The sequence below is a fragment of the Ascaphus truei genome, chromosome 3, assembly GCF_040206685.1.
Source record: "Ascaphus truei isolate aAscTru1 chromosome 3, aAscTru1.hap1, whole genome shotgun sequence".
Classification (NCBI taxonomy): Eukaryota; Metazoa; Chordata; class Amphibia; order Anura; family Ascaphidae; genus Ascaphus; species Ascaphus truei.
In genome coordinates, this window is record NC_134485.1 from 20,854,243 (window position 1) to 20,871,875 (window position 17,633).

Here is a 17,633-nt window from a genome sequence, read left to right on the forward strand (position 1 = left end):
AGAAGATGGCGACACCCTGCTACGGGAGCCACCAGCGTCTCTGTCCCTTCCCCTAACCACAGATACTCTGCCCGTACCTCGCCAGCAACCAACGGAAACGCACACCCTCGACCGGAGGTAAGGGGGCCCAGGAGGAACCCATCTATATTTATTTATACAGTAAATTGCGGAGAAGATATTAGAGTCTGAGTAACTGCTGTGTCTATCCCTCTCTTTCTGCCCCTCTGCAGTATGATCTGATATGTCTCTCTGCCATTTACACTCTTGTTCCACACTGTTTCCTTTCTCTCACACTGTTCCCTTTCTCTCACTGTTTCCTTTCTCTCACTGTTCCCTTTCTCTCACTGTTCCCTTTCTCTCACTGTTCCCTTTCTCTCACTGTTCCCTTTCTCTCACTGTTTCCTTTCTCTCATTCTGTTTCCTTTCTCTCATTCTGTTTCCTTGTTCTCATTTCTTTCAGATTCTTGCTACCCGTTTCTTATGCTTGCTTTGTCTCTCTTAATTTTGTGTTGAATATATATATATATATATATATATATATATATATATATATATATATATATATATATATTGACATGTATGTATGTATGTGTATATACAGTATATATATATATATATATTCATATATAAAATTATTATTTATTTTTGTTCTAGAGCAGAGCTTACCGCTTAGTCGCATTTCCAATTGCACCCTTCCCCCGATAAACCAAAATGGCAGCAAGTAAAGGGAGTGGCATATATTTATAGGGACTGGGAAATGTCCCTAGAATATACCCCAACCAAGCAGGAAGCAGAAACTACAGTAGGTTTTGTATCGATTCCTATATGGATTGCTTACGCAGTTACGGACACGTGCTCTGAAATAATCCAGAAAGTGAGTGTTCTAGGACCTGTTTTTGTCAATTAATGCTACTGTCTAATTCTGTGTTCCACTCCATTTTTCTTATTCCATCATTGCCTATCTTTGTCACTATTACTGTGTCGATCTCTTTCAGGCATTGTGCCTGTACTGTAGCTACTAATGCAGCTACCAGTATTAGAACACATACCGTAGAAATTCCTGGGAGATTCTGGGGCAGTCTCACAGTAAATACCTCAACATTGCCTCAACATTTCTGTAAAATTCTTAATGGCCCATCGGATTAACACAGCAGGGGGTCCCCGCAGTCCCATTCAGTTTGAAGGGACTCCCTGCTGGGTTAATCCTATGGGCCATTAAGAATCTCAAAGAAATGTTGCAGCAACGTTGAGGCATTTACTGTGAGACTGCCCCAGAATCTACCCAGGCAGAGTTCTAATACTCGTTGCTGCATCTGTATTTCAATTTCTGGGTCATTGTCACTGTCTTTCTGCATTTGTCACTCTGTAATCTATTGTCACTGTCAGTCCTTGTTTGTCAATGTCTGTCTCTGTACTTCATCTGTACGCAATCTGCATCTATCTTGTGAGTATTTTGTCATTCACCCTATAACTTAAAATGTTTTGTTTCTTTCTTTAAAAGTATCTGACACCTTTTTCCCTCTACTATCTCTTACTTATTCTATGGGTGGATCCTATTCCTGTTTCAAAAGCTTGGAACAAGAAAATATAACGCTGCTTCAACAGCCACGTTCCCTGCGGATGGGAAGAGCCATGTGGTGGTGGGCAAATTTGTCAAAATTTGGCCTGTGAATTATTTGTGGGGCTTTTTGTCAATATTCGATTGGCGGACGAATAGTTGAATAAAAAGGTAGTGTAAATTTATTTTAAGCAAATGTATGAAATCCTTTTAGAAAGTGTGGGAGGGACTCATTTAAATATACTTTGTATAGCTCCCAGGTATCTCAGTGTTCTTCTTTGTCAGCACAGTCATGTCTCCCTAATGTATTTTGAGGAACGTTTGAGGGGTATATATACAACTGGAGACACTACTAATTGAAAGTGTCACCTGTTATCTGAACTAATTAGTATTTGGTAGATGGCAGAAAAGGCCTGGTCCACTACCCCTTACATTTAGCAGAATAGATTCAAACACAGCAGTTGGGCGTAGGATTAAAGTATGCTTTTTGTGTATAACCATATAGCGTTTAATCTGATTATAGTGAAAATAAGTGACTATCCGGCACCTCCAGATATATTAAAGTCCAGAACTATTACTGCGTCCAAGGCAGTAAATGAATTCAACGGATATAAAAAATCAAACTGTATAGTGATATCCTGACAAAAACATCTGAGGTTGTAGGAGTCTCCAAAGGGCAGTCAGATGGACATCAGGACATGAAAAAGGAAGAAGCAGAAAAACAAAGTGTGATACTGTATAATATATGTGGTTGTGAAGGACAAAATAGTGAGAACGAGCATGGGATGGGGGAACACGCCAGGATTGGGACAAACAAACAATAAAAGACAGACAAAAGAAATAAGTGAAATAGAAATATCTAAAAATATAATCACAACTTATTTTATTAAAATAAACAATGAGAATGTATGATTTTAATTGATAAGGTGATGTTGCTCAGGCCGTCTTCAGATGGAAAAATGAAAATCCTACTTACAAGAACTAGGACAAATACGGGCATTGAGTACTGTGAGTGCGCTGGTGGTGCTCAGCATGGACAGGAAGACCACTGCTGTGGAAATGGATCCCTCAGGCCAGATGAATGGCTGCAGTATAAACTCGCCTGTCTGGTGGATATGCGTCCGTCTCTGTGACTTCTGAGGAAGTCATGAAACACCTAGTGTTAAAGGTTACATTTCCAGTGCACGAGTATCAGAAGTGTACATGCGGACGCGTCTGTGACGTCTTTCCAGACAGTGGAGAGACTGACATCTCTCAATCTAATCCTTCAGCATTGGGACACAGAGACGGATGTCTATCCACCTGACAGGCGATTTTATACTGCAGCCTTTCATCCAACCAGAGGGATCCATTTTTACAGCAGCAGTAATCCTGTCCACGCTGAGCACCACCAGTGCACTGATAGTACTCAATGCCTGTATTTGTCCTACTTCTTGTATGTAGGATTTCAATTTCAACACCTGATAAAGACCTGTGCCATGTCACCTTATCAATTGAAATCATAAATTATCATTGCCTATTTTAATAGAATAAGTTGTGATTGTCAAATTATATAGACAAATAACCATTTATTTTAATTTTAGCAGGTGGGGATATATATAAAGCTTTAATACAGTTACAAATACATTTCCCAAATCCTATCTTCTCAAAAACCTGGAATACATACTGTAGACCCAGTAATTCTATCAAACACTTTCTCTGCATCTAAGAGAAAAGGTAGACCCCGCATCCACAAGACAGCAAAATATGAGTAACCTACAAACTGACGGATATATCTTTGTATATGTATATCTGCACAGGTAAGTGCGTCAGTGGTGCTACAGGGCACAGATTTATGTGAAAGAGGCAAAAGAAAAAGAAGCCCAAAAAGTAGCACTCTGGTTAATTATAAGCAATATCAAAAATGTATTTAATTAGATGTAACAAAAGAGATAAAAAATAGCACAGAAATGTTAAAAGAACATAGCATGGATCCCCTGTACGTAAACCCAAGACAATAAGCTGACTAAAGCCAAACATGACACATGAGCAAGCTGTAGAAAGCCAGGGATTGATGGCAAATATCCCTAGCATGAATACATAACCCCAAAGGAACTGTACTAAGAAACCAATAGACACAGTTCCCTAAGAGGAAAAAACATACAGGGCTGCTCTATGACAGGCTCATGAATGGTGAAAATGAATCCCCTGCATATATCCAGAATCAGGGTGGACTAGAACCCAGCTTAAATCCCTTCAGGGAGAGACTTCATATAGGAGGACAAATGCTAATATAATGAAGGGGTTAACCCTTTTGCAACCCTTTCAGTAGACTTAATCACCCACACTGGGGCAACTACCCCTTCACCCACCCTCTCTACTACAAACAAACCAGTTACTTTGGTTTAACCCCTTCATTACATTAGCAGCTAGCTGTTCGGCTATAGGCTATACCGTTAGGGGATCCCATCTTGAATAAAATATTAACTCCTTCCCCCAAGGTAGTTTTCAGAAGGGTGTCCAATCTAAAATAACTTTTGGCCCTTAAAGTAGCAAGAGAAGATAACAAGAGAATACTAGTCATTAGCTTGTCCAACAGGCTGTTTTTTTTTTATCAATGTAGAAACTGCTCTGTATGACAATATGGAAAAGATGAGAGAAAGTCATTCAAATATAATGTAACCTCGAAGGAATTTGAGGTTAAAAAAATGTATCTCATGCAACAACAATTTTGACATTTATATGTTGGAATGTCCTTATGGACTCCAATATATAGGGAGAACTGACAGAACTTTAAAGGTGAGAATACAGGAACATGTCAGAAATATTAAAAATGGATTAGAGACACACAGTTTATCGAAACACTTTAAACTCACCCATTAGCAGAACCCAAAAGGTCTGCTATTTTCTGGCATTGATAGGGTAGGTGCCCATTGGAGAGGAGGCAATCAATTGGTAACATTATCTCAAAAGGAAACACAATTAATACATACCATGAAAACCCTAGTTCTTTCTGGTCTAAATATAGACATTGATTTAGATTGTTTTCTGTAAACACTATTTTTATGAATGTTTTATATTGAACCTTTATAATTGTCAATTATATTAGAGATGTATTTCTTGTTGTGTTCCGATTGAGGTAGATATGCTTATAAAATTATCAATTTGGGGTAATAGTAATATGGTAACGTGGGTCGTTTTGATCTTTCAGTAGATATTAACTTGTATGTCTGTATCCAGCGATGGACCTAAAAAAGAATATCACAAGGCACTACGGATTTTTCTAGTGCTGTTTAACGAGCCAAAACTTAGCGACGTTTCGACCAGAGCGGTCTTTTTCAAGTGGTGAGTGGCATAGAAATGTATTGGAAAATGAATACAGGACGTTTCATATATATGTATGTCTTTAATGTATATTTAATTTGGATGTGGATACATATGCCCAGGACATACTTGAAAACGAGAGGTAACTCTCAATGTATTGTTTCCTGGTAAAACATTTTATAAATAAATATTTCGATCCTTTTTAATTATATGTATAAGTTTGTGAATTAAAAGGTAGATATTAGAGTAGATTTATTTAATTAGGAAATTGATCATATTATTGTGGTTTGGTTCTGTGTATGTCACAATTTGCGTTTATAGTGAAATGCTGCAGTTGTTCATATGAGAGAACACGATCTCCAATTGATTGCAAGAAACCTTATTTCAATTAAGTCCAAGACTAATTAAGAGCAGGACAAAGATACAGGCTCTATTCTCTGATGAAGCCAAGTCATTCTGGCGAAACTAGTATGAGTAGAAAGACAGCTGAGTGAACGGAGGACGTTACCCAGCCCCTATTGAGGCAACAAGACTGCACGACCCAGAGAAGGACTGAGTGCACATGCGCACGTACTGTACGCGCTGATGGAACATCTTGACGAGGAGGTCTGAGAACAGAGTTCCACTTGTACTGTGGGGAAGCCGTGGCTGCAGGCCCAGAGTATTCGTGCAGGAGAGCAATCGAGAGGAGAGACTCTCAACACTGCTAAATGCTTAAAAGAACATCTCAAATGTGAATGAGACCATTGGATGTTTTTAATACACTTTGAACACTTGAAACAAATTGCCCTATTGTTTCTGTTTGTTTTATTCTTATCCCCCTTTTTTTTTTTTTTACAACCTCTACCTTATCTGTTACATGTGAGTCTGTATGTCCATTCATTTAATATAGCAGGGAGCGCACTCTTTTTAACTTTTCTGGACTTGTTTGATAATCCTACAAAAACCCGCTCTAATTTGCAAAATGAAATGTACCGAAATGTTGTGGATCTGTTATGCAACACATACTGAGAACATTGTCAAGTGTTGTCCAAAAAAAAGGGGTGGGTATTTATCCTCTTGGTATTCTCTTTCACTTATATAGCACTTGTTAAATATAATGCATAGAGCGAACTATACTTATCTGGTTTTAGGAAATCTGTCATTTCATTCTCATTATAATCTGTGAATCATGTATCTCCTATTGACACTCCCGAATTAGCAAGCTAACGCCTACAGCGCAAAGGCTGGAGCAAAGAACTGGATACATTGACACAAAAAAACGCAAAATGAAAATTATGCAATTTGCGTACATTTTTCGCAAAATGTACTTTAATACATAATGTAACCTCCCTTGATACAATAGCCCAAAAGTGCCATAATACATTGATGCTAAAATGAAGTACTAAATTAAAATGATGTTACTGATTTCAATTTTTCTCCAAAACTGGCATGACACATATAACACTTCATAAAGTTTATTTAACAGCGTTTAAACTGCAAATTGGAGGTAAAAAATGCATCAGTTTTATTAAAATGATTATTTCCTTCAGTAGTTTTTTTTAAATTATTTTTTTAAACTAATCTGAGGAAATGATTATTAAAAAAACGATGTCGATAAATATAATTGATCATGGTTCCAAAGAAAAATAACACACACAAAAAAAATTAGATTTCAACGGGATCCCGTAGATCACCACTAAATATCCCACATTATTATTACTCAATAAAAGATGTCCCTTTTTTTTTTCAATTAAAGAAACATGAGCCATTAAACTTTAGTTTTTCTGCATATTCTATCAATACATAAAAATAAGTTTTGATAAGGATGGACCGTTTGAGAGCCTCAAAATCCCAAACCTCCCGAACCTGCGGGTATGTTTTCCTTAACGGTCACTCGCAGTTTGGTTTTATCTGGCTGAGGAGCGTAGTAAGAAATACTCTAGTACCAGGATAGTATAATTATATAGTTACACCCAGATTGTAGAAGACATGGGTGAATCCATATTCATATAAGCAATTGAATGAGTATATCCATAAAGTATTCTCAAAAGACAGGTAATCCCTGAAAACAGGGAAAAAGGGAAGTTATCACCAACCCTCTATTTCATTGGGAATGTCCACTTCAAATTGAACATTTTGTACTCACAATCACCCACTTCAAAGACTGTATAAGACATGCAGCTGCTGTCAAAGGATCCAAGTTGAGAAGTAAAGAGTAGTGCAAAAACTCCTTGAGAAAGAACATATAGTTCGAAACGCGTAGGAGGCTATCCTCCTATGCTTTGATTCTTCATTAAACTATTTTTGCATCTATTGGATCCTCTCCTTGCTCTTTTTGGCTATGCACTACTCTTTACTTCTCAACTTGGTTCAATCTGGACCCTGATTTTGTATCAAAATATTCAAAATCCAGAACAAAAACAAAACTAAAAAACATTTCTGCCTCAAATTCAGCCTTGGGTCTCTCCTTTACTCCTTGCCATCTGATTGCCTCCCTATGGCTTGCAGGGGTTCAGAGGTCATGGGGAGGGAGGCGGGACACTCCCCTTCAAATACTGCCCCCCCCCCCCCCCCCAATCAGGTCCCTACCTCTTTTGGTGCAGCAGTAGGAACCTACGAGGATTACTGCAGCTCTGTCTGAGGCTTCCTATGTATGGTGCTGGTTCTGCCTTTTTTACCACAGGATCCATACTGGAGGAGGTAAAAACACTTCTCCCCCATATCTCTGTCTCTTCCCCATGCCACAATCCCACCCTGCTACTCTACACCCCCATGTTATTCTCTCTCCCCCATGTCACTTTCTTGTCCTCCAATTCCATTCTGTCCCCCCCACTTCATGTCATCTGTTCCAGCCCATGTCACCTTTCCTCTCCCGCCCCTCGCCCCAACAGTGTGTGTGTGTGTGTGTATACACACACACCGAAATAAATACCAAAATCACAACACCAGTGAAAGTGTCCATCTCTTGTTTTTGGCAATGTCCCTATGATATTAAGTACCCAAACATTTTTCCTTTAACAAGCTTAAAATACGCTGATTTTTTAAGAAAAATAATGGCACAGAGCAGGTAACTTGTACACAATGAACATGATTTTCAGAAAATACTGTTAAACATTACATTAGTATTACTGGTGGGTCGCCTTCACACTTTTCATCCTGTGACCGTTGCATGGCTTTCCAATATAGTAACGTCTCATGTGGTTGTATTCCATGCGAAGTGACAATCTTTCGATAATGGCAGACAGAAAATGCAATCTTTTCTGGGAAAAATGTTTGCTCTGCGTGAAGCTCCTGCAAGGGTATTTTCAGTTTGTCCAGGCACAACCCTATAAACACATCCTCTAGTTTTAAAAATGGCACACTCGCGGAAATGTTGTGGATCTGTTGTGCCACATCTGATGAGAACACATATCCTGTTCCCGAACAAAAGGGTGGGTATTTGTCCTGTTGGTATTCATATTCATTAACATACCACTTGCTAAATATATTACGTATAGGGTACTCATCGGGCTTCAGGAAACCTGTGAAAAAGTTTGTAGGTTGATTTTTCTGTGAAATCAGATGGACAAGGTAAAATACATTGATGAACACATCTGCATCAGTCTTCATCACAAAGCTAGTCTCCGAGCAATAGTGGTAAATCCAATCCACCCCCATTAAAGTTTTAATGGTCAAATTGTAATATACGTCAATGAAATTTTTCTGGATGATATCTTTGTACAAATTGCTTTCAGCAGCAAGTGTGGATGCTTCTTGTTTGTTCTTTTTTGCATTGGTTCCCAGAAGAAAATAGGTTACCACACGCTTGTCCCCTATCCTTCTTTCTTTTCCCCATGTCTGGCGGATGGCCATGCGAGCCTCTTGCTGATTGTAGGTGGTGGTTACCAGTATCACCAGAAATGGAGGCTTCTTTTTGCAGTCTACCTTTGGCATCAACAGGAATGTGTCATTATCATTTTCAACGTTGAATCTGAAAAGAGCATTTTGTCTCTTGTGACAAAAGCTGCAGAAATTCAAGGAATACAGCTCAATGACAAATAGGCATATGCCCAAACAGGAAAACAGCAATACGGTGGTAAAAATCACCTTTCTTCTTGCCATCTGAAAAATATGCCAATAATAGTTGGATTTAGTTTTAGAATCATATCATAAATATGTTGAGGTCGATTGACCAAAGCCACATAACTACAAAATGGAGCGAAACTGGTGCAAAAATACTGCTACAGATTTATCAAAGTAACAAATTCCATTGATTTCAATAATGATGTTTTGCCGTCATAGATCTTGTGCATTTTGTTTTCGAAATCTCTGCTTTGCAGCCAAGAGAATTTGATAAATGACCCTCATTGTGTGTACAGTATGTACATAGGTTCACAAAAGACGCAACATTTTACAAATGTATTGATCTCACATTTTCCTGTTCTCATTCCCAACATATACATGGAGAATTAGAAGAGTACCAGAGAAGGAGGAAGGCAGCGAGAACATGCTTTCTGTCATAAATGTAGTAAAAGACTCTAAATATATCAAGCATTTATAGACAAGAAAACAACTTTGCTTAAGTGTTGCTTAAGAAAGACAGAACACCACCGCTGGAATGGTTACTCCTGGATACATTAGCATCAGTTTAATACCTATTAATTAATAACCAGGCACCCATTATTTATATAACAAAAATATATGAAGAAGTTGCAGAATTGACAGAAAATATGGTTGTGAACTGGCAGGGGCAGAATGAAAATGTGAATGTTGCTGAATGCAGGTGTTTTAATAGATTTAAATACGTATTGTACCATTAGAGCTTTTAGACCGGGAAGAGTGCTCAAGAATAACTTGCCCATTTCACACAAATGACAACAAGACTGTGCTATATACTGTATTATATACTGTATTATATACTGAACCTATTAGAAGTGAAGTTACTTCAAGGAAAATCTTTGTGTCCTTCTTTCAAGCATGTAGCCCTTTGAATGCCTGTGGATGAAGCTGCTATGTATATCTTTTTGGCACCCTAGGAGTAGCTATGTCATAATCATATTGCTCTTGTTCTGTAGGGGAGATGACTCTTGTGGAGTGCAGAATGCAATCTCCTTTTCCACTCCATCATCAGTGATGGAGCGATCATGTTACCGCTTTGGAGTCCCTCTGGCACTCAAAGGGTGATGATGTAAAGTATTAGGACAAAAATAAAGGACTTCTAGTATGGCCATATTTACCCAGCAGTGTTAAACTGTAAGGCACAATAAACGACATGCATTTCAAATGGTCTGTAACATTGAAAATTATGTTATCCTGAACACAGCGGATTTAAAACAATGGGCACCTCCCATTGGTGCGTTGGGTATGTCCCACTGCAGCGTGTCATGGATTAATTACATTGGCTACATCGGTATCATATAACTACATACTGTATTTGTAGTCCAGGACTTGTTTTCCAGTGAGGTCCGGCTGCTGGAGAGCAGGGCACAGGTGCACTCCAGTTCACTCCCTCTAGTTTAATGCAGCTTCGTGCAGACATTTTGCTCTCTGTTATTCTACACACACGGAAACTGCTAGAAAGCTGGTATTATTCTGATGCCCAGGGTCAAGACCAGTTCAGGCATTTCTGCTTATTTTAGACTATTTATATTGAATGTGGATTTTTATTTGATGTGAAGTGTACTACCTAGGACATATGCCCAGGACATACTTGGAAACGAGAGGTAAATCTCAATTTATTGCTTCCTGGTAAAACATTTTTGTAAGTAAATAAAATAGTTCTGAATAAAAGTCAACATTCTCATTAATCCAAGATCCTGTATCTAGCCTCCAATTCCCCCATCAACAGGTACATTATACGTACTACAGCTTAGAACTGGGGGGGGGGAAAGGGGAATGTTCCGTTGCCAACCTTTTTAATTCACATCTTGACTCTGATCTATTGTACTGGGAGACAGCACAAAGTTATGTTTCAGTCTCCTCCAGGATTTTACGTGTCAGAAGTTTCTGAGATGAACCTACAACCGTGTGGACAAAATTGCAGTAACATTTGTACTGTAGCTTCTGAAGACAGAATATCCTTATCTCATTGCGGATCGGGTAGAGAGATTGTTGGGAGGGGCTGAGACTAACCCAGCGGTCTTGGCACCAATGACAAAGTTAGAGAAAGATGTAGGGGGTCCTAAAGAATTATTTCAGGGATCTACAGTAGGCCACAAGTTTAAGATAAGACCCCAGATGTAGTATTTTCTGAAATGCTACCAGTGCTATGCGCTACCCCAGGAGAGGCAGGTGGAGGTTAGGGAGATTAGGGGGGCATGACTAAGAAAGGGGTGTAGGAAGGAAGGTTTGGGGTTTTAAGAGCACTGGGATTTATTTTCTCAGAGGTGCTATCTTTATGGTAGGGATGGATTTCACCTCAATGAAGAGGGATCTTCTGTGCTAAGGGGGGAGGGAAGGATGTTAAAAAGGTTGGAGGAGATTTTAAACAAAGAACTAGGGAGAAGGGAAAATAAACAGATAATGAACTAGATGTTATAGAGAGGAATGAGGAAATAGCTAAGGGAAGATGTTTGTGATGGGAATGGTGCAAATGTGGAGACCTTGTGGATAGAATGTAGCAGTCACCACATAACGCATTCAAATCAAACCACAAAAGGGACTGTCAGGTTGATAGCATTTAACAATGTAAAAAAAGTATGAAAAAAATAAAGCACTTACTGTATGACCATATTTACTCAGCAGTGAAAAACAGTATAGCACGTTTAAAGAACATTCATTTCAATGGGTCGTTGGATGTGTACAACCTCTCAGTTATACGGTTCAGTCTCTTGACATTCCGTTGGGGCAAAATGAATAGCTGCAGGTTCTGGCAATTCAGGGTGTGGCTGAGAGGGCCTGGAAAAATCAGGAGCCGGGGACTTCTGTATAAGACAAGAAAATACTTATTAAACAATCTCCAACACTAGTTGGACGTATTACTCTTGGCAGGAAGTTGGAATGGGTAGCAAGGTTCCATGAGTCAGATTGTGCATTAAAAAATCATACCACTATAATTCTCATATACAGTTCCTGATTTCCCATAGTCTGGAAGCCTTCCGGTATATTGTTTTTTCTGTCTCAGTGTCCTCAAGACCAGGGGTGCTCAACTGTAGTCCTAGAGCCTCCCCCACCCCCCCAACAGCTGAGATTTTCAGGAAATCCCAGCTTCAGCACAGGCTCAGTCTTCCACTGAGCCACCTGTACTGAAGCAGGGACTGATTGAGCCACCTGTGCTGAAGCTGGGATATCCTGAAAACCTGACCTGTTGGGGGGCTTGAGGACTGGAGTTGAGACCCCTTCCCTAGACTATCCATGAAGCGGTAGAATCCATCCCTATCCGTTTGGCTTCTGAAGAGACCTGGTATGTTGAGTAAAATAAACTGGAACTCAAACACAGTATAATAGCTGATAAACTGAAAGAACTGCCGGGGAATGCAGCGATTTCTAAAAGCTATAACTCCTCCCTCTCCTTACATCACAACGGAAAGCCTTGGTAACTGCGACTACCTTAACCTACTCACAGCCAACTATGAGGGCACTACAGGTGTTTCAAGTTTAGAATAGGTGTGTGTATTTGGGCCTAAATGTCATGACCAATTAGATGTGGGGGGGGAGCAGTTTAGTTGCCAATCGTTTTATTTCACTTATTAGCGCTGAATCTTTAGTACTGAGATAAACAGCACCAACATATGTGTGTTAGTCTCCTCCAGCAATTTACCCGTCATAAATTTTGGAGATGAGCATTCAACGGCGTGGACAAAATTGCGGTAACATTTTGAATCTTCTGAAGAGAGAAGATCCTCGTCTGATTGCAAGCTCAACCATGTAATCCTGTTCTCATTTATTTTAGAATACATTTTTTTATTAAATGTATTTGTCTCATTAGTGAGCATCAATACCTAATTTTATATGTAAGAGGGATATTGAAATGTTTTTTTTAATTAATGAAAGAAGTAATCCAAGCCTGCACATTTTTTTTATATAGAATTGAAGCAGGGGGTCACCGGAGTAAACCTCGTCAATTTCAGCTCTGCGGACCCCATGCTTCCGGAGATACTTACCTCCGTAGTAGGTCCTGTGAGCTGCTTCGGCTGAGCAAGAAGGCTTTAAAGTTTAAAGCTCCTATGTCACATGGGCCAATAGGAAGTCTCACCGATTACGTCAAGGCTTCCTATTGGCCCACAGGATGCGAAATCTTTGAATAGTGGACATATTGTACAACCTAGTAGCAGAGGAGAGCTGCTACCGGCAGCTAATTCAGAGGTAAGTATCTCTGGAAGCAGGGGTCCCAAGAGCTGAAACTAACGAGGTTCTGCTCCTGAGACCCCTGCTCCCGCACACTAGTATTCAAATTTAAGTACAAACAGCTTCATTACCTTGGTGGCTAGCCGATAAGTCAATGAAGGGGTTAAACCTGAATAGCCTGTTTATTGGGGGCAGAGGGGGTGGATGAAGGGGATAGTTGCCCCAGGGTGGGTGGTTAGGCCTGCTGGAAGGTTGCAGGAGGAGTTAACCCCTCCACTACCATAGCAGTGGAAACCGCTATGGTAATGAAGGGGTTAACCACTCCCCCTACTCACCCGAGAGGCCTAACCACCCACTCTTGGGGCAACTACCCACTTCACCCAATCCCTCTACCCCCAAGAAACATTAAAAAACACAACAACTCTACTGCCCACCTCCTCTACCCCCAACAACCCCCCCCCCACACATACAGTACAATAATAGGCAAAATTACTATTGTCCAGATCTAAATATTAGCTCATTTGCCCATTCAAAATAAAACATTATCCAGTCAGCATAAATACAACTTTTACTTTCCACTGCCTGGATGAAGGCTGTCCTCGTCTTCCTCCCCATCCTTGTTCTCCGCTGGCAGAGACATAAAAATTAAAAATACAATCTAATGGCCCCTAACCCCTTTATCACCTTCACGATTTGTAACCGCTATAGTAATTAAGGTGTTAACACCCCTCCCCTGCTGCCCAACCAGGCTGCCTAACCACCCCCCCAGAGGAACTACCCCCACCCTCTACCCATTGATTGGCACAGTGATATATCATGCTCATGGGCATGATTAGTCACTAGGCAGTCAATAGGCAACCTAAAAAAAAACAATCAACAAAAATAAACCAGAATAAAAAAAACAATAAAAAAAATAAACCAGAATTAAACACCTAAAAAATTTTTTTTAACAAAGCAAACACCCAAAAAACAAGAATTAAACCAAGCAAATAACAAAAATAAGCCAGAATTAAAAAAAGCAAACACACAAAATAAACGAGAATAAAAAAAATCATTAAAAATACACAAGAGCTAAACAAAACAATCAACAAAAATATATATTAAGCAAGCAAGGTAGTAGCTGCTAAGGTAATGAATGGGGTAAACTCTTCCCACAACTCCCCCACAAGGCCGAAATACCCATCATGGGCTAAATACCACCTTCACCCAACCCCGCTACCCACAATAAACCGAGCACTGGTAATTCACCCCTTCATTGCCTTAGCAGTTAGCCGCTACGGTAATGAAGCTGCCTGCAAATGTATTTTTCTTGCATATGATTGAAGCCGGGTGTCTCCGTAGCTGGTATTAATGTGTATCAGCTCCGGAGACTCCCGGCTTCAATCCGATGCTGGAAAAATGCTTTTCATTTCTAAGTTCTGCTCTCAGATCCCATAACGCCACCCTTGGGGGGCGAGATGAGATCTGTGATAAGCTCGTTATTTCAGAGCCCCGATGAGATTCTCGAAGCTACTAGAATAGCGTGATTTCATTAAAATGGTTCTATTTTGATTATTTTCAGCTCCCACTTATTGTATTTGAGCAGAAGGGAGAAAGCTCGGGAAAATACACTCCTCGTACGAGTTTGGCAACACATCGAGGCTTTCTGAATAGCTCCCTACCAAAGTTGTGCGAGAATTGCTCAAAAACCTTGACAAGTTGGTTATCAAACCTACTGTACTAGAATAGGCCCCTTTGACTCTTTGAAAGAGGGATTTGTCTCCTAACCGGGGCTTCTGGTTGTAAGACAGGTGTAGTCCTTTAATTTCCCTGGTTCAAATACGCTTTAAAAAAAACAGAATTTCAAAGAATATTGCCCTTCAGTGAAATAGCCAGAAACCCCAACCGCTTATCCATTACAGGGGAAAAGGGCATTATTTTATCTATTTAAAAACATACCGTAGATTGTTTCTAAAACTGGAATATATTGTTACACACCTCAAAAATTCTAACACTTTATTCCAAGTTAGTACAGTTAATTAATTAAGCTCATCACTTATAACACAGGCACAACAAATCTCTGCTAAAAAAGAAAAACAGTCTAATTTGAGAGATACAAGGAACCTTTGGAACGTTCCTAGGAGGTTATACTTGACTGCACACTGCTGTTAATTATACAACCTGGTTTTGTCTTATAATGAAATTGGAGTTAAGATCATTTCTAGCTGTAGTTATTCGGAGCTCTAAATAACAATTTGCAACTTGGCAGTTTGCCTTTTCTCTACGATAAGGAAGCAGCTAATTTCACTGTAAGGAATTGTTATGGTAATGTCTGAATTAATTCCCCGAGCCACATTCCCCAAGGGCAGGACCAATGTTTATCTAGTGTACATGTAATTTGCAGTTACCTTTTATACCCGGCTGGATTGTGTCAGAAGGAAGACTTGTCTGTCCTCACTCCTCGGCAGTCTTTCATTACTGATACTCCTAGTCCAGTTTGGTAGCAGATAATAATGTTGACATTCTTGTGGATCCTAAACGAGTTTAGGGGAGATTAGAGATCAAGTAAAACACAACAGAACTATTTCAAGTAAAAGTAAAAAATGTAAACAATATGAAAGTATTTTTCTTCATGGCAGCTTTCGTCGCATAAAGCTCAGTTTGGGTTCGCACAAAATGGCGATGTAGGATGTTAACTCCCTTACACACTGAGAGGGTCCAGCTCAATAATTCCTACAGTACCTGCAGCTGAATCTGATACTTTTAAAGAATTTCAGTGTCGATTCCCTACAAGATATTATGTTATGTATCAAACTGTTCAGTATATTATTTTTCTAGCTGCTGCCTTCAGATAGTACTGTTTGGAGGGCAATGGTACAGTAGTAAGGCTCATGGGAATGTCAAGGGTGATTACTGATTACCTAATTTGATTGGCAATCCACCAATGTGCATAAACTCCGTTAGAAAAAAAGTGTTCGAAAACATGTTTAGTGTTCTGCTGAAGCAAAATGTACAGTATACCAAGAACAGGGCTGTGATGAAATACTGCTCTTTGTGACATCACCAGATTAGAGTTCTAAGAATCTTGTACAAGTATTCTGATCTCAAACATAAGGCCCGGCTTATAGTCCTGGCTACAGCGATGGCGCGCCGCGTCAAAACAAGTTGATGTAATCCGTTGCGTGCACCTATAGTAGCCTATAGACAATAGACAATAGTCAATAGAATTTGATTTTTTTGGCGATCACCGCGTGACAACAGTGGCACGTGAGCGGTTCAGCCAATGAGGCGAACCGCTCACGGCCACGCCTCGCCATGCCCCCCAGTCGCCCTCTCTTATCTCCTGCACTATAAACAGGAGTCGCAATTACAATGGCGAGGGATGATGTCACGTGGTCGCGTCGCCGTAGCCAGGACTATAAACGCAGCCTAAGCCTTCTTATTAAATTTAAATAATCAGTGAACAGGGCATTATGTGCTACAAACTGCAGTAATCCTTTTTTTTTTTCTTAGCTCAACTATTACACTAGCACGTCATACTGTAATCCGTCTAGAAACAGTGCGGGTTCAGTACAATTTAATGAGAAACAACCTTTTACCTGGATAACAGCCATATGCATAATTTATTTTCCATTATTTTTAACAGACAAAAAATCCAAACATCCTGCCTGAAGTGACATGAAGCTCACTGCTCTTCAAAAGCCTTTCCAAAGGGCAGCCCCATGTAAAAACAAAGGAAACGAATGCCACAAAGAGGCTGATTGTATAAACGCGGACGTCAGTGGGAGTCTTGCTGCGTGATGGATGGATGGCTTTATTTATATCGCGCCATTAATGTACTGTACATAGCGCATCACAGCAGTAATACACGTGACAATCAGATACATAACAAGTAATACAGATAACACTTAAAGGGAAGAAGTGTTTCAGACATAAAGTGACACTTAGGAAAAGGAGTCCCTGCCCCGAAGAGCTCACAATCTAATCAGGCGCTTTGGTGTTTAGAGAAATAGCCCGTGTGTTAAATGAGTGACATTTTAGTGAATGCACATTTATTCTGAATATGAATAAAATAACTTTATAATAAATGTGGAAAACGGTTTTGCGACCCCGTTCATGTGTGTGAGTATGTCCATTTGCAGCCTGGGAATGGTTGCACTTCCGTTATCTTATCTTTAAGTGTTGGCTTTGCCCTTTCTCTCCTTTCTCTATTAGTTTTTTTTTTTTTGTGAATCTGTATTGAGTAGCTAATGTGTAAAGTTAAAACATTCCGTGTACCTCTTCCCCAAAAGCAAAAATAATTATTAACGCTTTCCAATAGATTATAAAAAATTATATATTTTTTAAATTTGCTTGACGTTTCTACAGGGCTTATACACCACAGTACCACATACAATAGATCAGAGGGGCGCACACTTTTTTCCCTGCGCCCCCTGCCGGCGGTCACCTGACCCCCGCTCTCCCCCTCCCCACTTACCTCGGCTCCGGCGTCGGCTCCGGCGTCATTCGTCACATGACCTTGCGGCGTCATTTGACGTCGCGTTGC

The 17,633-nt window shown here is 39.8% G+C and overlaps 1 protein-coding gene across 4 annotated transcripts in view; it reads right to left on the reverse strand.

Moving 5' to 3' along the window:
* Positions 1-6,130: 6,130 nt before the first annotated feature.
* The window catches only part of B3GALT5 (beta-1,3-galactosyltransferase 5), a 64,029-nt gene continuing 52,526 nt past the window's right edge, over positions 6,131-17,633 (reverse strand). For 3 of the 4 annotated variants that reach the window (XM_075593724.1, XM_075593722.1, XM_075593723.1), the window contains 3 exons: positions 15,496-15,621; positions 11,543-11,745; positions 6,131-8,944 (listed from right to left, as the gene is read on the reverse strand). In XM_075593724.1, the coding sequence (XP_075449839.1) occupies positions 7,958-8,944 (987 nt within the window). In that variant the 5' untranslated portion in view covers positions 11,543-11,745; positions 15,496-15,621 and the 3' untranslated portion in view covers positions 6,131-7,957. Of the gene's footprint in view, positions 8,945-11,542; positions 11,746-13,680; positions 13,736-15,495; positions 15,622-17,633 lie in introns of all 4 variants that reach the window. The other variant, XM_075593725.1, reaches the window with a different exon arrangement.